Source organism: Podarcis muralis, chromosome 1, assembly GCF_964188315.1.
Source record: "Podarcis muralis chromosome 1, rPodMur119.hap1.1, whole genome shotgun sequence".
NCBI classification, from domain to species: domain Eukaryota; kingdom Metazoa; phylum Chordata; class Lepidosauria; order Squamata; family Lacertidae; genus Podarcis; species Podarcis muralis.
The window spans coordinates 93,237,351-93,254,131 of record NC_135655.1 but is presented as its reverse complement, the minus strand read 5'-3'; the positions used below and the strand labels follow the sequence as shown (position 1 = coordinate 93,254,131).

The following is a 16,781-nucleotide window of genomic DNA, read 5'->3' as shown; positions in this document are numbered from 1 at the left end:
TGGAACTCGAAGGAGCCAGGAAATTTCATGACATTATTAGCTTTCATTCATTTCATATTCACACACAAACACACAAATATATCATCTCTGGGACCGAAGCACCTATTTCTAGATCTTTGGTGGTGTTCAGTCTTCCTCCACAAATATTATACACTAGCTCATCCTGAGCATATCCCGTTGAAACAAGTTAGCCCGGAAGATAAAAGTCCCTTCTCTTCCCAAGGCACTTAGGCTGAGATTTTGAGTTGTTGTTGGGTGTGGGGTGTTTTTTTTTGGGGGGGGGGGTAGGTCCATTGCACTCAGTAAGACTCATTTCTAAGTAAACATGCTCAGAGCCGGGCAGTTAGGACTACAGTTCATTGGATTGGGGCCTTACTATCCCACCCAGGGATCCAACAGCAGGGGAAGAAGCTGAGAGCAAATGAGCAAGGGAAACAAGACGTTGGTTTAAAACAAAAATTCTCCTCACTTAAAAATAATAATCTGGGAGACATATATGCCAGAGAGTTTTAGAGATAAATGTATATAAAGAAGAAGAAGAACAGGGTATTTTAATATATTAATGTATTAAAGGGGGAGTGGGGTTGGAGAACAGAGAAGAATTACAGAATCGGTATATATCCTGAACACAATCTACACTTTATTTCAGACTACAGATTTCTGAACATAAGAAAAAAATCTTTGGCTTGCAGCAAGGGGTTCAGTCTCGCAGTCTGTGGGTCATAGTGTTATTGTTCTTACTCGGTAGGGGGGGGGGGAGAGAAGAAGAAGGAGGAAGAAGAAAAAGAAAAAGAAACACCACACGCACACGCACGAAATGAAAGAGAGGGAGAAAGGCACACACGAAAACGCGACAGGGAAAAGAAGAAAGGGGGAGCAGGGAAGTCGGGAAGAGCCAGACAAATTCTTTAAAATCAGGAGGCTGGGGGGGGGGGGCTGGAGGAGTTGAGAGCTATAATTAAGAAAAAGAAGACGTGGGGGGGGGGAGAGACCAAAGTGGAGCTGGTGGGCTGGGAGGGAGAGATCAACGGCTGAGCGAATAGAAAAACGCTACACATCATTATCATCATCATCATTTCTTACCTGAAATTAAATATATACAAGATCATACGATGTTTGGCTATATAGATAACTTTTTGTTTGTAAGTGTTCGGGGTTTTTGTTTTGTTTTAAATCGGAATCCTTATAACTATGAATAGACAATAAATTTGATTCTTTTCTCTCTCTTAAATAGCACCCTTCCAAGTCCCCCACAAATGTGTGTCACTGCAGGAAAGAAGTCCTTTTGTGTTTGTCGTGTGTTTTGTCTTTTCCCAAATTTTCCTCTCTCTCTCTCTTTTTTAATTGTTCCTCTTTTCTTTTCTTTTCTTTTGCTTTGTATAATTATTCTTTGTCTTCCCTGGCGATCAGGTTCATAATAATAATAATAATATAATTATAATAATAATAATAATATTAAGCATCAAAAAACGAAAAAACAAAATAAACCCGACAAGGTCTGTGCTCTCTGGGCGCGCTCACTCGCTGTCCTCTTTGTCTTGCACGGTAGTGGTGGAATGATTGTAGAGTCCCTGCGCCATGAGGTGCAGCGCCAGACCGTTCTTGATGCCCGTGGCCTTCTTGATCTTGGCGCGCTTGTTCTGGAACCAGATCTTGATCTGCGACTCGTTGAGGCTGAGCTCCTGCGCCAAAGTCTGCCGCCTCTGCTCGGTGATGTAGCGGTTCGCCTGGAACTCCGCCTTGAGTCTCTGCAGCTGCTCCGCCGTGAAAGCGGTGCGAGGCCGCTTGTCCTCCTTCTCGTTCTTCTTCTTCTTCAGCTTCCTCGTGCGGGGACCTACAAAGGGGGGGTGTGCGAGGGATGGAGGAGGGAGGGAGAGAGAGAGAAACACACACACGCACACAAAGGGGAAGGAGGAGGGGGTGAGGGGCACGAGAGAGAAAAGGGGACAGCAGTTGCCCGGTCAGAAGCATTCCCAAAACACACACACACACATGCAACACACATAAAGGGGAGCCTGCCACATGGGAGCAACGCCGGGCGTTCCGGAAAATGGGGAGACTCTGTTTTGAAGGAAAGGGGGGCGCCTCCTTTCCCCTTTCCAAAAGGGGCATCCGGCGACCGTGATGGATGGGCAGGGTCAGAACTGCTTGGATTTCCCCCAACCCACATATATCCTACGTCTTTTCCTCCACTGTTTAAAACGTGGGTACATTTCCCCCCCCCCCAACCCACATCCTTCAGGACGCCTGTTTCCACTACCACCCTCACCCCTGCGCTTTTCGAAACAGCCTAGGCCCTTCTTCGTCCCAAGTTCTGCGCGAGTTCACAGAAGAGCAGCATCGCCCACTTTTAGCTGGCGCGAAGGAGAAGACGCCAAGGAAGAAAGGCGAGAGGGGCGAGATGGGAAGCAAAGAAACAAAGGGGAGCGGGGCGGAAAATCCAAAGGGAAACGTTTGTCAGGATAGGTATTGGTCAGGCACGCGGATGCTTCTGCTAACTTTTCCCCGTCCGGGCCCAAGCTCAATTGTTTGATCGCACCAGATCTAAAGCAGTTTTCTATTGATCACCATCTATCTGTCCATCCATCTATCTATATCTGCGGATAGACAGTTTGAGAAAGAGACTGAGAGGTAGATCAATCAGTTAATTTGGATTTATCAAGTCTGGTGCAGCTGGAATCACGCACACATTTCTAATACACAAAATATACGTATGGGAGAGGCGGTATTTTGGCCCTCTTCCCCTTAAAAGCTCTCATCTCTTAAAGGCAAAGCCTCTTAACTTTACAGCACACACTTTGAAAGTGGGGGAGAAGTCTGACTAATTAGTTATGAGCTTCAGTAAAAAGTATCAGAAAGTTAAAAAAACAAAACAAATACACACAGAGAGAGAGCTTCCTCAGCAGATGGCTGCGTTAGGGAAGCGGGCTCCTCACTTATGGGCCTTCGCTGTAGTTTATATTCATTTAGGAAAGCGTGGGGTTCCTGGATTTGTTCTGTTTTTTAAAAGCCCACAGATCAAACATACAGCATTTCCGGCGCTGCTAGAGTTAAATGGTACGTGTTAGAGGTAACACCCCAGGAAACCTTTCCCAACGTCATTCACCCTCAACATACATGTTTACTACAAGGACATGTTTGAAATAACGCAAACAGAAAGTTCCCGCTGAATTGTAAGGATAAATAAGCATCGAGGTAAACAGACTTAAAGACTGGACCCAAAACAAACACTGCAAGCGGTTTACGAAGCGGGTTCTGTTGTTGCTGGGGCTGGGCCTAACGGTACCACTAGCAGGCACGAAGAGTAACAGCGCAGGCCTCACCCTGTCTACTCGGGAGCAAGTCATACCGAATTTTATTACGCCCCATTAAATTCGGCAGGATCAGCTTCGGAGTAGAAGCTGCTCAGACGGCGCTGCAGGTTCTTATGCGCCGGGACAACACCGGATTTTAAATCTGTTTTGATCCGCAGCGGGACCCAGACTTTCCTCCTCCAAATCAAACCAAGGCGTCCCTCGACAAAGCAAGCCTGGGAAGTTGTATATGTGTGTGTTTAATTTATATTTAATATTATAATTTTGAAATTCATTATTTTCTAAAACAAAAAAACACCAGGCAATAAATTTAGGCAAGGCTCTCGGATTATAAATACCTATTTCAATGTGTGCTCAGCTGTAGACTCCTACCTCTTTCCCCTCACAGACAGAAAATAAATTTCTTATTTTGGGAAACTAAGCAACCCCTATTGCAAGCTGGTCCAAAGGCCTTATTGCCGAACGACTAGATAATACTACTACTAATGATGATGATGATGATAAGGGAAAATAAATTGCGCTGAATGCTCATTTTTTGAAGCCTGCCGCAAAAGTATATTCTGCAAACGCAAATACACAATGCCAGACAAACCCTCATCGCCTACAATGACTGGGGGAACACTTCACTGAAACCGCTGGTCTCCACTCCACGAAAAACCCTCCAATAAAAGCCGCGGATAAATATATTTCCAAGTGGAGGGCGTTCCTACACTATCTTTCACTGAGAGATCTGGCCCAGCCGGTGTCCTCACGTTCAAAATGCACATCTCTTTAAACCAACGAACCCGCGCGCAAGGCTGCTTCCTCGAAGTCCGCGCGTTTCTGCTTCCCTTCCCAGCAATTTAATATCAACACATCTTGGCCTCGCAGGACTCCAAAACTAGACCCATGGCCTTGGAGGAGCCCTCGGAAATTAAGGCAAATTGTTCTGCATCCCTCCCGTTTCTAAGCGCTCTCTCTCTCTCTTTCTCTGTTAAAGGAAATGGGTGGGAAACTTTTTTTAAAAAATTGCAGAAGTGGGGGGTGGGGGGAGAAAGATTGGAGGAAGTAGACCGTCCCCTTAAATAGAATTCGAGCACTTGAGGCATCAGCCAAGGACTCCGAAACAGTGTGTCCCGAATAAGTATTGGAATAAATGGAGACAAATCCTTGTTTAAGTCGTTGTCGTTCAGACATCGTCTTTCCAAAGCCGCCTTGTTTTTGCTTTGTTGGGAAATGTATCAAATACAAATTATTTTAGGGAAGGAATATATTCACACGTGGGTAAGATTCCCCTCTTCAAAGCAATTTATATCGTGAAGGGGGTTCAAAAAGAGTACCTTAAAACGCCATTTTTTAAAATTACGCAAACGCGAATATTTTTTAAAATAGGATTACAAAATGAAAATGAAGCCTTTTTCCAAAGATCGCCAACTTTGGGGCCAGTCGCTTGAACGTGAGGAAAACCTTCTCCGGTCAGCAGGCCGCAAAAGTAGCTCTGAGAAGCCTGGCTGCTTTCAAAACCAGGCTTAAATATATATATAGATGAGAGAAAGAGAGAGAGACGGCTGAATAAACTACAGAAAGGGATTAAACAGAGCCGGCTGAATAAATCTCAAGATATTTCCCCAGTCCCCTCATTTACGGAAAATAACAACAGCCAAGAGAAATTTCCTAGCGGCGAAAAGCTCTTTTGAGGGCTGAGATTTTTGGCCGGGGGATGGATGATCGCTGCTCGGATCTCTCTGTTCAGTGGGGAGCAGATTCTAAAGGAGCCGTTCCCAAGAAGCGGGCAGGTCTCGGGTGGGGGGCGTGAGAAAGCGAGAGGCGGTGGGGGCAACTGCCAGTCTCAAGAGATCAACACCCCCTATTTCACTTCCAGGGAAAGGTGGGCTAAGAGGAGGGCTTGGTGGGGGGCCTAACCGGCTTCGGAGAGGGCCCACCGTCAAGAGCAGCCGCTGCAGCCTCTCTCAAGGAGAGGCCCGTCCTGGCCTCTCCAGGGAGCCGGGGCGCTGTCTTTGCAGGGTGCCGCTGCCGCTGGTGGTGGGGAGCCTTCCTATCAAACCACACTTTGCAAGGCAGCGGCCCTGGGAAAGCAGTAATAAAATCATTGCAGTTGGCCGCGGAAGGTAGAGCTGACAGCTCAATCACTCAATCAATCCGTTTAGTCAATCAAAGTGGCTTTTCTGAGTTCCAAGGAGCGGGGATGTGTCAATAGCGGCGTGATCGAGATGGCTGGCGCTGATAGCGGAGGATTGATCAGTCGCCGGCAGAAAGGAGTTCATAAAGAGCCCCGAGCCGGGGCTGGTGAGGTTGGGGGGCGGCGGGAGAGAGGGATGGACGAAGTGGGGCGAAGAAGGCGACCTGGGAGCGCACCCGGCCGGAGCTCCTTCGCCACCAGCCTCCCATCGCCCAGCTCCGCAGTCTGCCTTGCTCTCTCGGCCCTGAAAGTTGACAGGAGCGCCAAGGCGAGCGGTCGCCCTTTTCGGGCGCTTTCGCGGGCGCTGACCCGCAGCAGCTCCCTCGCTCGACTCCTTCGCCCTTACGGGTTGGAGGGGCTGATTCAGAGAGACAGACCCCCCCCTCCTTTCTCTCCCTCTCCTCTCGTCACTCTTCTTCCCACACCTCCTTTCCCGGAAGGATTTCAACCCTCCCCTGGAAACCGAAGATTCCTCAACCTCCGAGCGGGATCGAGGATTCTGGGGGGTTTTTATATTGGGGTGGGGATGTGGGGGGGGGGGCTAGTAGAGGGAGGACACCTTTATTCTCACGGCAGCATCTGGGGCGGGAGGGAGAACCGGCTGCTGGGAAGAGCGAAATGCCGGCCGCGGGGTGGGAATTGCTCCCCTCCAGCCGGTCTGGAAGACGGGAATGGAAAAAGGAAGGCCTAGGGGCCTAGATTCTTGTGCTCCGCTGCCGCGAGGCCTCCGCGGGTTTCCCAAGAAAGCCCTTTCCTTTTCTGTTCTCTCTCTCTTTCTCTGTCTCTCTCACACACTTCCTCTTTCTTTTTCGGCCCCCGCCAGTGCCAGTTCCTTCAAAAACGCATCCTTCACACGGCAACACTTGTCTCCTTCACTCCTCAATTGCTCAGCAGCGAATGTTTCTGAACGACAACAAAAGCACTGGTTGATTGTCTGCAGCTACGTCCCACACCGAAATCGCTAATTTTCTCCCAGCCATAGATATATCCGGGGAAAAAGTTTTAGAAAGCACACTATGGTTTCTTCCCCCTTCCTAACTACAGAAAGAGAGAGGCACCCACCCACCCTTCAAGGCCTGAAAGGGGCAGAAAGAGAGAGGAAGACGGCGGCGCGGGCCCTCCAATCTTTCCAGGTTCTGCCTCCACTAGAGACACTTCCATGGACCTCCCAGCCCAGGTTGCGGACATCCCCCGGGGGCATTTCGGTCGCAGCTCCTCCGCAAGCTGCTTCGGGCCGAGGGGGGAATCACCAAGCAGCCTCGGCCCCCCTCTTTTGCAGCCTAAGACTGCAGTCTCCGAAGGGCAAGGCTGGCCGGGGAGGCGCAAAAGACGCTCTTGAACACCAGAAGCCCCGCAAACCTCGGAGAGGGGCACCCTAAGAAAATGCAGGGTTCGGGGTCGGGCGAGGGAGGGGAAACGCCGACTCAGCTCCACAAAACTCCTAAATACTCTCAAGCCGCCACCTCCCATCTGCTTAATCCAGCGCAGTTTGGGATCCCTCGGCGCGCTCTGCGCCTCAAGTCTTAGCGCACCGCCAGGGTGGCCGGTTTAGGGGCTTGCCTTCCTGGGTTCGGTGGGATGGTTAACGCTCCCCGCAGGATTACACTCATATCACAGAGAGATAGATATATATATATATATAGAAATGGCAGGTGTATATATAAGACAGGGGGGAAGGGGGCAACGCTGAAGGCACGGAAGAGGATTCTTACCCGAGGATGGTCTGTCTGAATACCTAGTGCAGTAAACCCAGGCAGGCCAAACCAGCGGCTGTTGAGAATCGCTCTTGGCAACAGCTCCTCCATTATTGGAGCCCATGAGCAGGATGGCGGGGTTGGCGTGCTCCCCGTACTTCGCCGGGTTAGTTCCACTCCCTTCCGAGCAGGAGGAGGAGGAGGAGGAAGAGGAAGAGGAGGAGGAGGAGGAGGAGATGGGGGGCTTGGCCGTCCCTAGCGCTGCGGCCGCCGCGGCGGGGCTGGCTTTGGAGGCCGTGGAGGAGCTGTCGGGGCTCCCGTGCGACTCCGCGCTAAGGTTGGGGGGCCTGCCGAGCAGAGGGTTGACATTTTCTCTACCTGAGCTGGCCGCGCGGTCAAGGTCCCTGTCCCGGCCGCTGCCCACGCCGCCGCCGGCGCCACCTCCTCCTCCTCCGGCCGCAGTCCCGGCCAGGAGCAAGAGCTGCTCTTTCTTGCAGCCAAAGTCCGGCCTCAGGATGTTGTCGATGAAAAAGTTGGTGGTGCGGTGCTGTTGCTGCGGCTGCTGCTGCGGAGGCGGCGGCGGCGGCCGCTGCTGCTGCTGTGGAGGCGGAGGCGCCTGATGCTGCTGCTGCGGGAGATGGTGCTGGTGGTGCGGAGGGTGGTGGTGGTGGTGCGGGTGGAGAGGCAGGGAGACGAGGCACGGCGTGGCCGGGGACAGGGGAGCGTGGCTGCCGGGAGACAGCGGCACGCTCTCGCCATCGCTGCCGCTGGCGCTGGGGCTGCTGCTGCTGGGGCGGCTGCCGGGAGTCGGAGCAGAGTCTCGCAGACTTTTACTGTCCGTCTGCTCTTCCATAGTCAGCTGCCAGCTCCGCAGATGGGCGTCTTGGCTCTTCTTCCACTTCTTCACTCGAGGTCCCCCCCTCCACCTACCACCACCACGCCTCACTTTTCCGGGCGGTGGCAGGGTAGTTGGGTCCTCGCTGCTGCTGCTGCTGCTGCTGCTGTTCTTGGAAAGATGGGGGAAATGCAAAATAAAATCCACTTGTTGGCTCGCGGAGGAATCTAGAGAGAGATATCCAAAGGCTCAGACATTTGGAGCGATTCGCGCTTTTGGGGCAGTTGTTTTATATTTCCTCTCTCGCTCTCTCTTTCTCTCTCCCCCTCCCTCTCTCTCTCACCCCTCTTCCGAAAGAGAGAGGGGGTGAGAGAGAGAGAGAGAGACCAAAACAAAACCAGCTCCCCCAAAGCCCTCCCCCAAGTCTTCTCACAATCTACCCATCTTTCTCCGAGCGCCGCAGCTTTGGGGTTTCCCCAAATGTCAGAGTCCGCTTTGCCCACGGATCAGCCTTGGCAGATGCTTTAATCGCCCGCTCGCACGTGCATCTTTTCCTCCCACCTTTCCTTCCCCCACTTCTCCTTTAAAAAAAAAAGGAAAAAAAGAAAGCAAAAATCTCTGACAGCTCCGATCTTGCAACAAACTCTCCTTAAAAAATCTCTCAGCCACACTTTTTTTTCATTCCGACCGGAAGCACGTGAGGATGGCCCGCACGTGGAAAGAGCCAATCAGCAGCCCGGGAATTCTGTGACGCCCCTGACGTCGGCCAATGAGCTGCATTGGAACTTTGCAGTTACATTATCCAAGGGGCTGGCTGATTCAGAGGGAACGAGAGAGAGAGAGAGAGACCTGGGGAGCTTTGCGCTTTCCATGGCGCATCCTTTCTCGAGTCTGCTTCTCCTTCCCTTTTCCCTCCTGCCCAGGACTTTTCATTTACTTATGCTTCTCAAAAAGCAAATATCCAAATCATCCCCACAAATGACGTGTTGACACTCCACAAGATGACTGTGTATCTTCTGAGGTTCGGAAAAGAAATTCGGAATGAAATCTTTCCTGTGTTGTTTATTATTATTATTTCTAAAGAATAGATGCTAAATTCTTTATAGAATGCTTTTCTAAATTCGAAACAAAACAAAACACGTTTATGGGGTGGAAGTGTATTCTGAGTACGACTAGTAACCTAACCAATTATGAAATCTCTGTTCCAGTCCAAACAGATTTATCAGTACTCTGTGCATGTTTGCTGTGGCAGTTATGGTTTGTGTCATAGATGAGCTTTGTCAAAAAGACCATGCAGGGAGTTTCTAAAAGACTGAAAGGGCTCGACCCAACACTTTCCAGATTCATTGATTTAAAGAGGAAAGTGGCTGAGCAATCCTGAGCACAGGTGGACTCAGGAAGAGATCAGTGGAATTTTTTCCTGGTATGTGTGTGCATAGGATTGCAGACTTAAGCACATGCTCCCCTCTTACTATTTTTTTTTTAAACAACAACAACACACCCAAACCAAACACGATGATTAAACGCTGACTTTTGCGCAAGCACTCTTGTCAATTCCAGGGAACATTTATCAATATTTCTTTCTTGCGGATAATTCTATCAGCGTGCATATGCCCCCATAATGTCCTCACTCATTAACAGGTGGCATTTAAAAGAACAGGAAAATAGTTGGAGAGCTGAGTGTCGGTTTAAAGGATAGTGTATTCAATCTTAGCCTAACCTGCGTTTGAACGTGCAGGTACAAAAGCGGCCAATTAATCAGCTGGTTCATTTACATGATAGTGACGGGCCAATGTTACACACACACGTGATATGAAAGAAACACTGAAAAACAAATCATCCTCATAAAAACTAATAGCAATAATCCAAACTGGATTCATTTAGTTTATCCGCACGCTGAGATTTTTATTTTTTTTGCAGACAAAACAGGATTGGTCTGTTGTTGCTTTTCGTTTGCACCACGTTGCCCTCTAATATAATGTTATCCTTGCTTTAATCATTTTTGCATGGATCATTTATTGTCTGCAACGCATTCTTCTCTCTCTCTCTCACGCACACACACTCGCTTCCCCTTCCTGGTCAAAACATAACACTGTTATGAAATATTAAAACTGCTTTTTTAATGGAGAGGAGCTGAGAAGGATTCGCTGGGTCCCCGTGGTGGCGATTTATGAGGCCACAAGTTTTACCTTTCAGTGACTCCGCGTCAATTCCAGGTGTTCATAAACATTCTGAGGCTGCAGGTGGAAAGGCCTGAAAACCTGTTCACAGAATAGAGAGACAGAAGATCGGAGTCACGTGACTTGATTGTTATTTTTCTCTCATCCCCCCTTTAATTCTCCCTTTTTATTTTTGAAATTGATTTGCAATGGACGCATCCTATAATTTCAATTCTCTTTCTCTCTGTGTGTGTATGTGCATGTATATATATGTATACAGGCTATGTGTGCATGCAGGTACACGTACATGTGCAAGTACGTTTATTTTAAACAAAAATTAAAAACTCCAAAATCACTGAAACGAGGAGATTCCCCCCCCAAAGGAACTCCAAGAAAGAGTAACTGTTTCTTAATAATTGGATTAGAGTATTCTACAGCGCAACGACTTTAAATCGCGGTTATTCGAGAAAGACCCACCAGAAGGCCCATTTTCAAAGCAACTTCAAGCATATGTATATGTACATACGTATACATATATACGTTACAACCTGGCAGAGGAGACTCAACGCAAGCCCACAAAAAGCCCCAACATTAAATTAGCCACATCTCGCTATTCCCAAATCTCCTCGGATTTAGCCAACCCCCTCCCTATTTCCCTAAATTTGGGTTTTATTTATATTTTAGTTCGCCAAAGGAGGGGGGAGGACAAAAAATTGAAATCTTTATCCCAAAAGCGAGCGTGGGTACTTAATTAAATTCTAATTAGGACACTATCAATATCCCATTTAGCTGCGTAGCCTTTGTGCGCCTCAGTCCCTTTCAGAGTCGTAAATGGGGGCCCGCCGCCTTATCTCGCCTGCAAAGAGACGCCTTGAGAAGGGCTGCGAAAGATAATTTATAGGTTTTAATTACTCTTCATTCCGCCTGATCAGCTTGGCGTTCATCAGAAGACGGCGAATAAAACCTGGTCAAAAAGCACTGTCACTATTCCCTGGCACGGCGCTTAATCAAAGTAAGCAGGGCCCCTATTACACGCTGCGCGCCTCTCCACGTAATTTCCCAGCTGCTGATAAAGCTGGTTGAATAATGCTGCAGTCCTTCGGAGACACCATTTACAGAAATGACTTTATTGACGGCTTAACGTCGGTAATTCATTTTACCTTTCATGGAGTGGGAGCCCGGATTTGTTACAGTAATGGGATGATAAATGCGCTGGCGGACCCATAGCTTTGATTAGGCACTGGAATACACACGCGCACACGCACACACGCGCGCGCGCATTCAAACGCGCGCCATCCCGAAATGGGCCAAAACCGGGCAGCGAGAGAATTTGCCAAACCAGCCCCGACCTGACACTAGGAAGGCTGGCTGGCTGGCTAGCTGGATGGATGGATGGAAGGAAGGAAGGAAGGAAGGAAGGAAGGAAGGAAGGAAGGAAGGAAGGAAGGAGCCTCCACTTACCTGCATAGCTCCAGGGGTTTGCTGAAACTCCTCCGGTCCTTGCTGGAGGGAGGAGGAGGAGGGTCGTCCTGGAGAATTCAGGGGTTCTCCGTCTTGTGCGGGCATCTGCTGGGTTTGGGGTTTGGTGGGTGGCCAAATGAAGGGAGGAGGAGATTCCGAGGAGGGGTGGGGTGCGGGAAACTAACGACTGCAACTTTTTATGGCTGCTCCTATGACACCCTCGAACACAGAGCTGTTGTGAGTTAACGAAGAGAAGCCCACCTACTCCATCCGTCAAGTAGGAAACGAACAACAACTACCACGACCACCACAAAAGCCTGCTCCCCCGCTTTGAATTTTGGATGGCTCCTTATTCGTGGCCCCAGTCTATACATATTTTTTTTAATAATCGCCAAACACAAGAGAAATTGGAGGTGGTGGTGACTGTTATCCTTCCAGTTCCAGAGGCTTGCATGGTATTTTGATTCTTCCTACATTGATCAGTATTAGACTTTTTTTTTTTTTTTTGGTCCAAGGATAGAAAAATCAGACTAAAAGAACACTGCCCTTTCATCTATATCTATCTAGCTATCTATGGTGCATTCATTAAAATAAGAATTTCAGGGGGGTGTTTTTCCCCCCTTTCCCCCTCTGCTTCCTCCTCCCCCTCCGTTTTTTTTTAAATTAACCATGGAAAATAAGTCTGCTGCAACCAAAATAAGCCAAAAATAAAAATTACGAAAACGTGGCACGCTTTGAATTTTAAAGAATTATTATTAATAATAAAAGCAGCAGCAGAGTGTAGATTTAAAAAAAAAAAAAACCAGAGAGGGATGGCTAGAGTTTGTTTTTTCGATGTATATTTTATGCGATTCCTTCGGCCTGCACAGGCTTGCATAGATTTCTACGGCAAGACAACGCCAGATTGCCAGATTTTAAAAAGATACCCCTTCTCCCCTGGACACGTGTGTGTACCCTGCGCCTCTCGCCCGGCTGGCCTTCGCCGTTTCCGTTTAGGAAGTATATATCGCCGCCTGTAATATACACGCTGATAATCCTATTTCTAGGGCCAGATCAGATCTCATTGGGGCCTTTGGTGAAGGACATAAATGAGTTGTTGCAATACAATAGATTTCATCCTTCCTACAGGGACTGGCTGACCAGAGGTTTTGTTAAAAGTGAATGCGAATAGATTTCTCCTACAAGTGCGGCATTATTATTATGAGCGGGAAGGTCAGGCTATACATTCCGGTCCCCAAAGCCTATAGACCCGGGGAAATGCAGGGGGATCCCACGTCATTGTACCTGACAATCTTCTCAATAGGCTAATTCAATTAGCGCTCGGGGGATTCAGTCTTCATTGCAAAGGCAGAAGAAAGAGAGGGCGATGGAGGGAGCGGGGGAGGGCGGGGGGGGGGGAGGCAGCCGTGGACAGATCAACTTTTCGGGGGACCAACTGTGGGGGCCATCGCCGAATTAATTGCAAGACTCGGATCCGCGTGGAATTAAGACTGTTGCGATTCGGATTGTAAGATGTCTGGTTCCAAGACAAACATACATGGATTCCTCTCTCTCTCTCTCTCTCTCTCTCTCTCTCTCTCTCTCTCTCTCTCTCTCTCTCTCTCGTCCCAGTCCCTAGCCAGTCTTCCTCGGCACCTATTTTGTTATGAGCAGTTAATTCTCCCGCTTCCGAAGTTATATGTGGGAACAGGCAGTATCAGCAGGAATAATGATTTGAAACGAACAGTGAATTCAAAACACGTTTTAAGGAGGACTCTCTAAACAAGGCATCTGTGTGTGTGTGTGCGCGCGCGCGCGCGCGCGCCTCTCTCTCTCTCTCTCTCTCTCTCTCTCTCTCACACACACACACACACACACACACACACACACAACCCTCACCCTCTCACAGGACCGAAGGCGATGAGGGCAAGATTCAGGGAGTGATTACTGATTTTCCGCCCAACAACACAAGGAAGGTGGAGTTTCAATAGGAAGGGAGGCGTGCGTGTATGTGTGCAATTTTTATTTTTTTTAAATAAACAATAACAACATCTTTCCACCGTCTTTTCCCAGAGAGGTGAATTACAGAGCCCCATTCCGTGTGTGTGTGTGTGTGTGTGTGCGCGCGCGTGTGTGTTAGAAAGAGAGGAGAGAGAGAGGGAGAGAGATGCCCCCCTCCCTCCCTCCCTCCTCCCTCCCTTTCTCTCCCTACCTCTGTCCGGAAGCAGGCAGAGCCACCTGAGTGAGCTACCTCACCGCCGGCACAGGAAATGTTTCTTCCTTTCCCAGGTCCCCAACAGGGAGGGCGTCCGAAGCGGCCACGGCGACATCCTCCTCTCCAGAGCCGAGCCGACCCTCTCTCAGTAGCATTCTGCAGCCCGGCGTCCTTCCCCACCCACCCCGCACCCACCCCGACAATCTGGTTTAAGTTACTGGCGGGAGTGGGGAGGAACGCTGGGATGTCGGGGGGGCTGAATAAAGGTTTGCACAGGCAGGTCCCGGAGCTGCTAACCGTGGCGGCCAAAGACTTCCTCTCCTCCTCCCTCTCCCCACTCTTCAAACTCACCACCACCCCTGATCACTGGGGAGGAGTGCCCATCCATCCCGGCGAGGCTTAACCCTGCTTGGGCGCGCGTGTGTGTGTGTGTGTGTGTAGGAGTTCGCAAATAGAATCCTAACGGTGCCTGAGCATCAGGATAAGTGGGATCCTGGTCCAAAATGGTGATGGGTTGGGGGAGGCCAGTCAGAGCACCCGGCAGAATTAGAATTCCCCCACCCACCCCAACCCTGCCCTCTTTTTATTTTGCTCACTGGCTTTTGTCTCCGAACTGGAGGGTGTTGATTAGATGTGGAAGCTTTGATCATTGTAGTGCCTTATTGGGGGGGGGGAGCTACAGATGAGTGCGCTCTCTCTCTCTCTCTCTCTCTCTCTCTCTCTCTCTCCGAAATGGAAGGGTTGTCTAGACTATAATGGGCGAGGATTACCTTTGCAACGACTTGTTTCTATGTGACAGGAGCAGAAGCTGCCCTTCCCTCTTCTTCCTCCTCCTCCTTCCCTTGGAGTCCGGGGATAATAATAATAATAATAATAATAATAATAATAATAATAATAATACTTTTGTAGCTTACAGCTGGGCGTGGGGTTCTTGGAAGTTTCATGCGTTTCCACCATCAGGAATTCAGGGCTTCCACACACACACTCTCTCACACACACACCGCACTTTTCCTGGTGAGGCCAGCAGGGGAGAGGGGGGAGCCTCCCCGATGCATGTGGGGTGAGGTGGGGTGAGGCACAGCAGGCATGTGTCAGGTGGGCAGAATTTTGATCGACGGATTGATGGATATATATACGCATACGCACTTTTATGACGGCAGATGCGCTGCGTCTATCTCGGCGCACGAAATGAGTCCGTCTCCTTGCGTCTCCCCGTCCACGTCTGCGAGCATCGATACGTATCTCCCGACAGGATAGAGATGCGCTAGGAAACTTCGCCGGCAGCAACAAAAATAAATGCGACAGGGAGAAGGAAACGAAAGCGGCTGGCACGTTATCGTTCCTCACTTATGATCTGGACAATGGCAGAAAGATAATAAGCAGAAATCACAGGAGCCTAACAAGCAACCTTGCGCCCCCTTACTTACTCGCCGATGCTCTGAAACAATCGGGGGGTGTTGGTACACCTAATTTATTGAGGGGAATCAGTCAATAAATCCGTACAGCTGGATAAAATGGAGACGTCCGTCTAGGGACGCGTTCCCCTAGCCCAAACTACAACAACAGCAGCAACAGTAGATGTGTCTTGGCTTGTAATTTAAGACCAAATATGAACATGTATATATCCACCAGGCTGTCTGTCTGTCTTGATAAAGAGAGCGGAGAGGCAGAAAGTCATAAAGGTATTAGTGCCCAAGAATGCAATTGACACATTGATACAGAATAGAAGGGAATCAGCAGTGAATATGAGCGGAAAATATTGCCCACCTTACGGACTGACGGATATGACACCCCCCCTCATTGTATAATAAATCTATTTACTAGGTGGAAAACTTACATACCTTCCCAGATAGATAGATAGATAGATAGATAGATAGATAGATAGATAGATAGATATAAAGAGAGAGAGAGAGAGATCTGTCCTATAGGAATATATTTTTGTGTATCTTGTGAGCGATGGAGAGAGATATAATGTGCGCATATTAGAGGGATGTATTGTGAGAGATAAATATATATGTTTTTGTATGTCAGCCTTTTCCTCCCTCCCTCCTTTCTGCAGGTCTCAAGTTCCCAAGCCTTACCCACAGCTACAATTTTTCGGGATTTATGTAGGGACCGTGCCACGGATTTGAGCGGGACTGAGGGAGGCTGCACTTTCTAAACATGCCTGCTGGGAAATAAGTCCCCTTTGAATCCAGAGAGGCGTAGCTCAGGATCGGGTGCGGGCCCACGGCTGCCTCTGGCAAATCTGGACAGCTCTGCTACATCCAGGAGGGCGAAGCTCGCGACTTGGAAGGAGAACGAAGAGGAGGGCAGAGAAGCCCCAGACACCACATCGTATCCTTGTATTTCCCCCTTAGTTGAAACGAATTAATTCTTCCCCCTCCTCTTCTGGTAATAGCTTCTCCTTTTCCTCTGCATGGTAGGGGGTGCGGAGGGGCGCTGGTGTTTCACCCATTTATCACCCATCAAGGGGGAGACATCTGGGGCGATGACATTCACTTGTGCCCTAAACCTTCAGCCACCGATGGGGATACAAAGAGACAAAACAAACAAACAAACAACCCTTAAAGGCCACCACCACCATTATTATTATTATTATTATTATTATTATTATTATTATTATTTTCCAAGTTCCATTTCTGATCCTAAATCCCTGGGCTTGGTTGGAAGTCAGCTCCACTGAAATTTAGAGGATTCAAGCCTACTAAAGAACAAGCGACGGGGTAAGAGGTATCCTGGATTTCAGCCCTCAGTTATGAAACAACTGCTTAAAAAACAACAACCGGGCGGTTTCTACAAGCACCTAGGACATGAGCAGGACTCCTACTCCTGGAGAAGGGTAGTCACCGGCCCTCGAGGAAGCCCGAGCCAGGAAGCTAGTGTCATCAACTCCTGAAGTTGGCCTGAGAATATTTGTGCAGCGTTAGGTTTGTTCTAATATT

General features: G+C 49.0%; 1 protein-coding gene across 2 annotated transcripts; it reads right to left on the bottom strand.

Moving 5' to 3' along the window:
* Positions 1 to 278: 278 nt before the first annotated feature.
* EN1 (engrailed homeobox 1) lies at positions 279 to 14,346 on the bottom strand. Of its 2 annotated transcripts, none has more exons than XM_028744298.2 (4): positions 13,834 to 14,346; positions 10,212 to 10,283; positions 7,206 to 8,185; positions 279 to 1,834 (listed from the first exon to the last, which is right to left on the bottom strand). In XM_028744298.2, exons 3-4 carry the CDS (start codon positions 8,038 to 8,040, stop codon positions 1,518 to 1,520), a joined length of 1,152 nt encoding a protein of 383 aa, XP_028600131.2. In that variant the 5' UTR covers positions 8,041 to 8,185; positions 10,212 to 10,283; positions 13,834 to 14,346; the 3' UTR covers positions 279 to 1,517. The 2 variants fall into 2 exon arrangements, with proteins under 2 accessions (XP_028600131.2, XP_028600112.2); XM_028744279.2 differs by lacking the exon at positions 13,834 to 14,346 and adding an exon at positions 11,643 to 13,752.
* Positions 14,347 to 16,781: the final 2,435 nt, after the last annotated feature.

Bases quoted from the DNA above. Each gene is read 5' to 3' on its own strand.
- EN1 (XM_028744298.2), bottom strand. From the start codon at position 8,040: ATGGAAGAGCAGACGGACAGTAAAAGTCTGCGAGACTCTGCTCCGACT. The intron at 1,835-7,205 runs GTAAGAATCCTC...CCCCCTTTGTAG, and splicing joins TTCAGACAGACCATCCTCGG to GTCCCCGCACGAGGAAGCTG.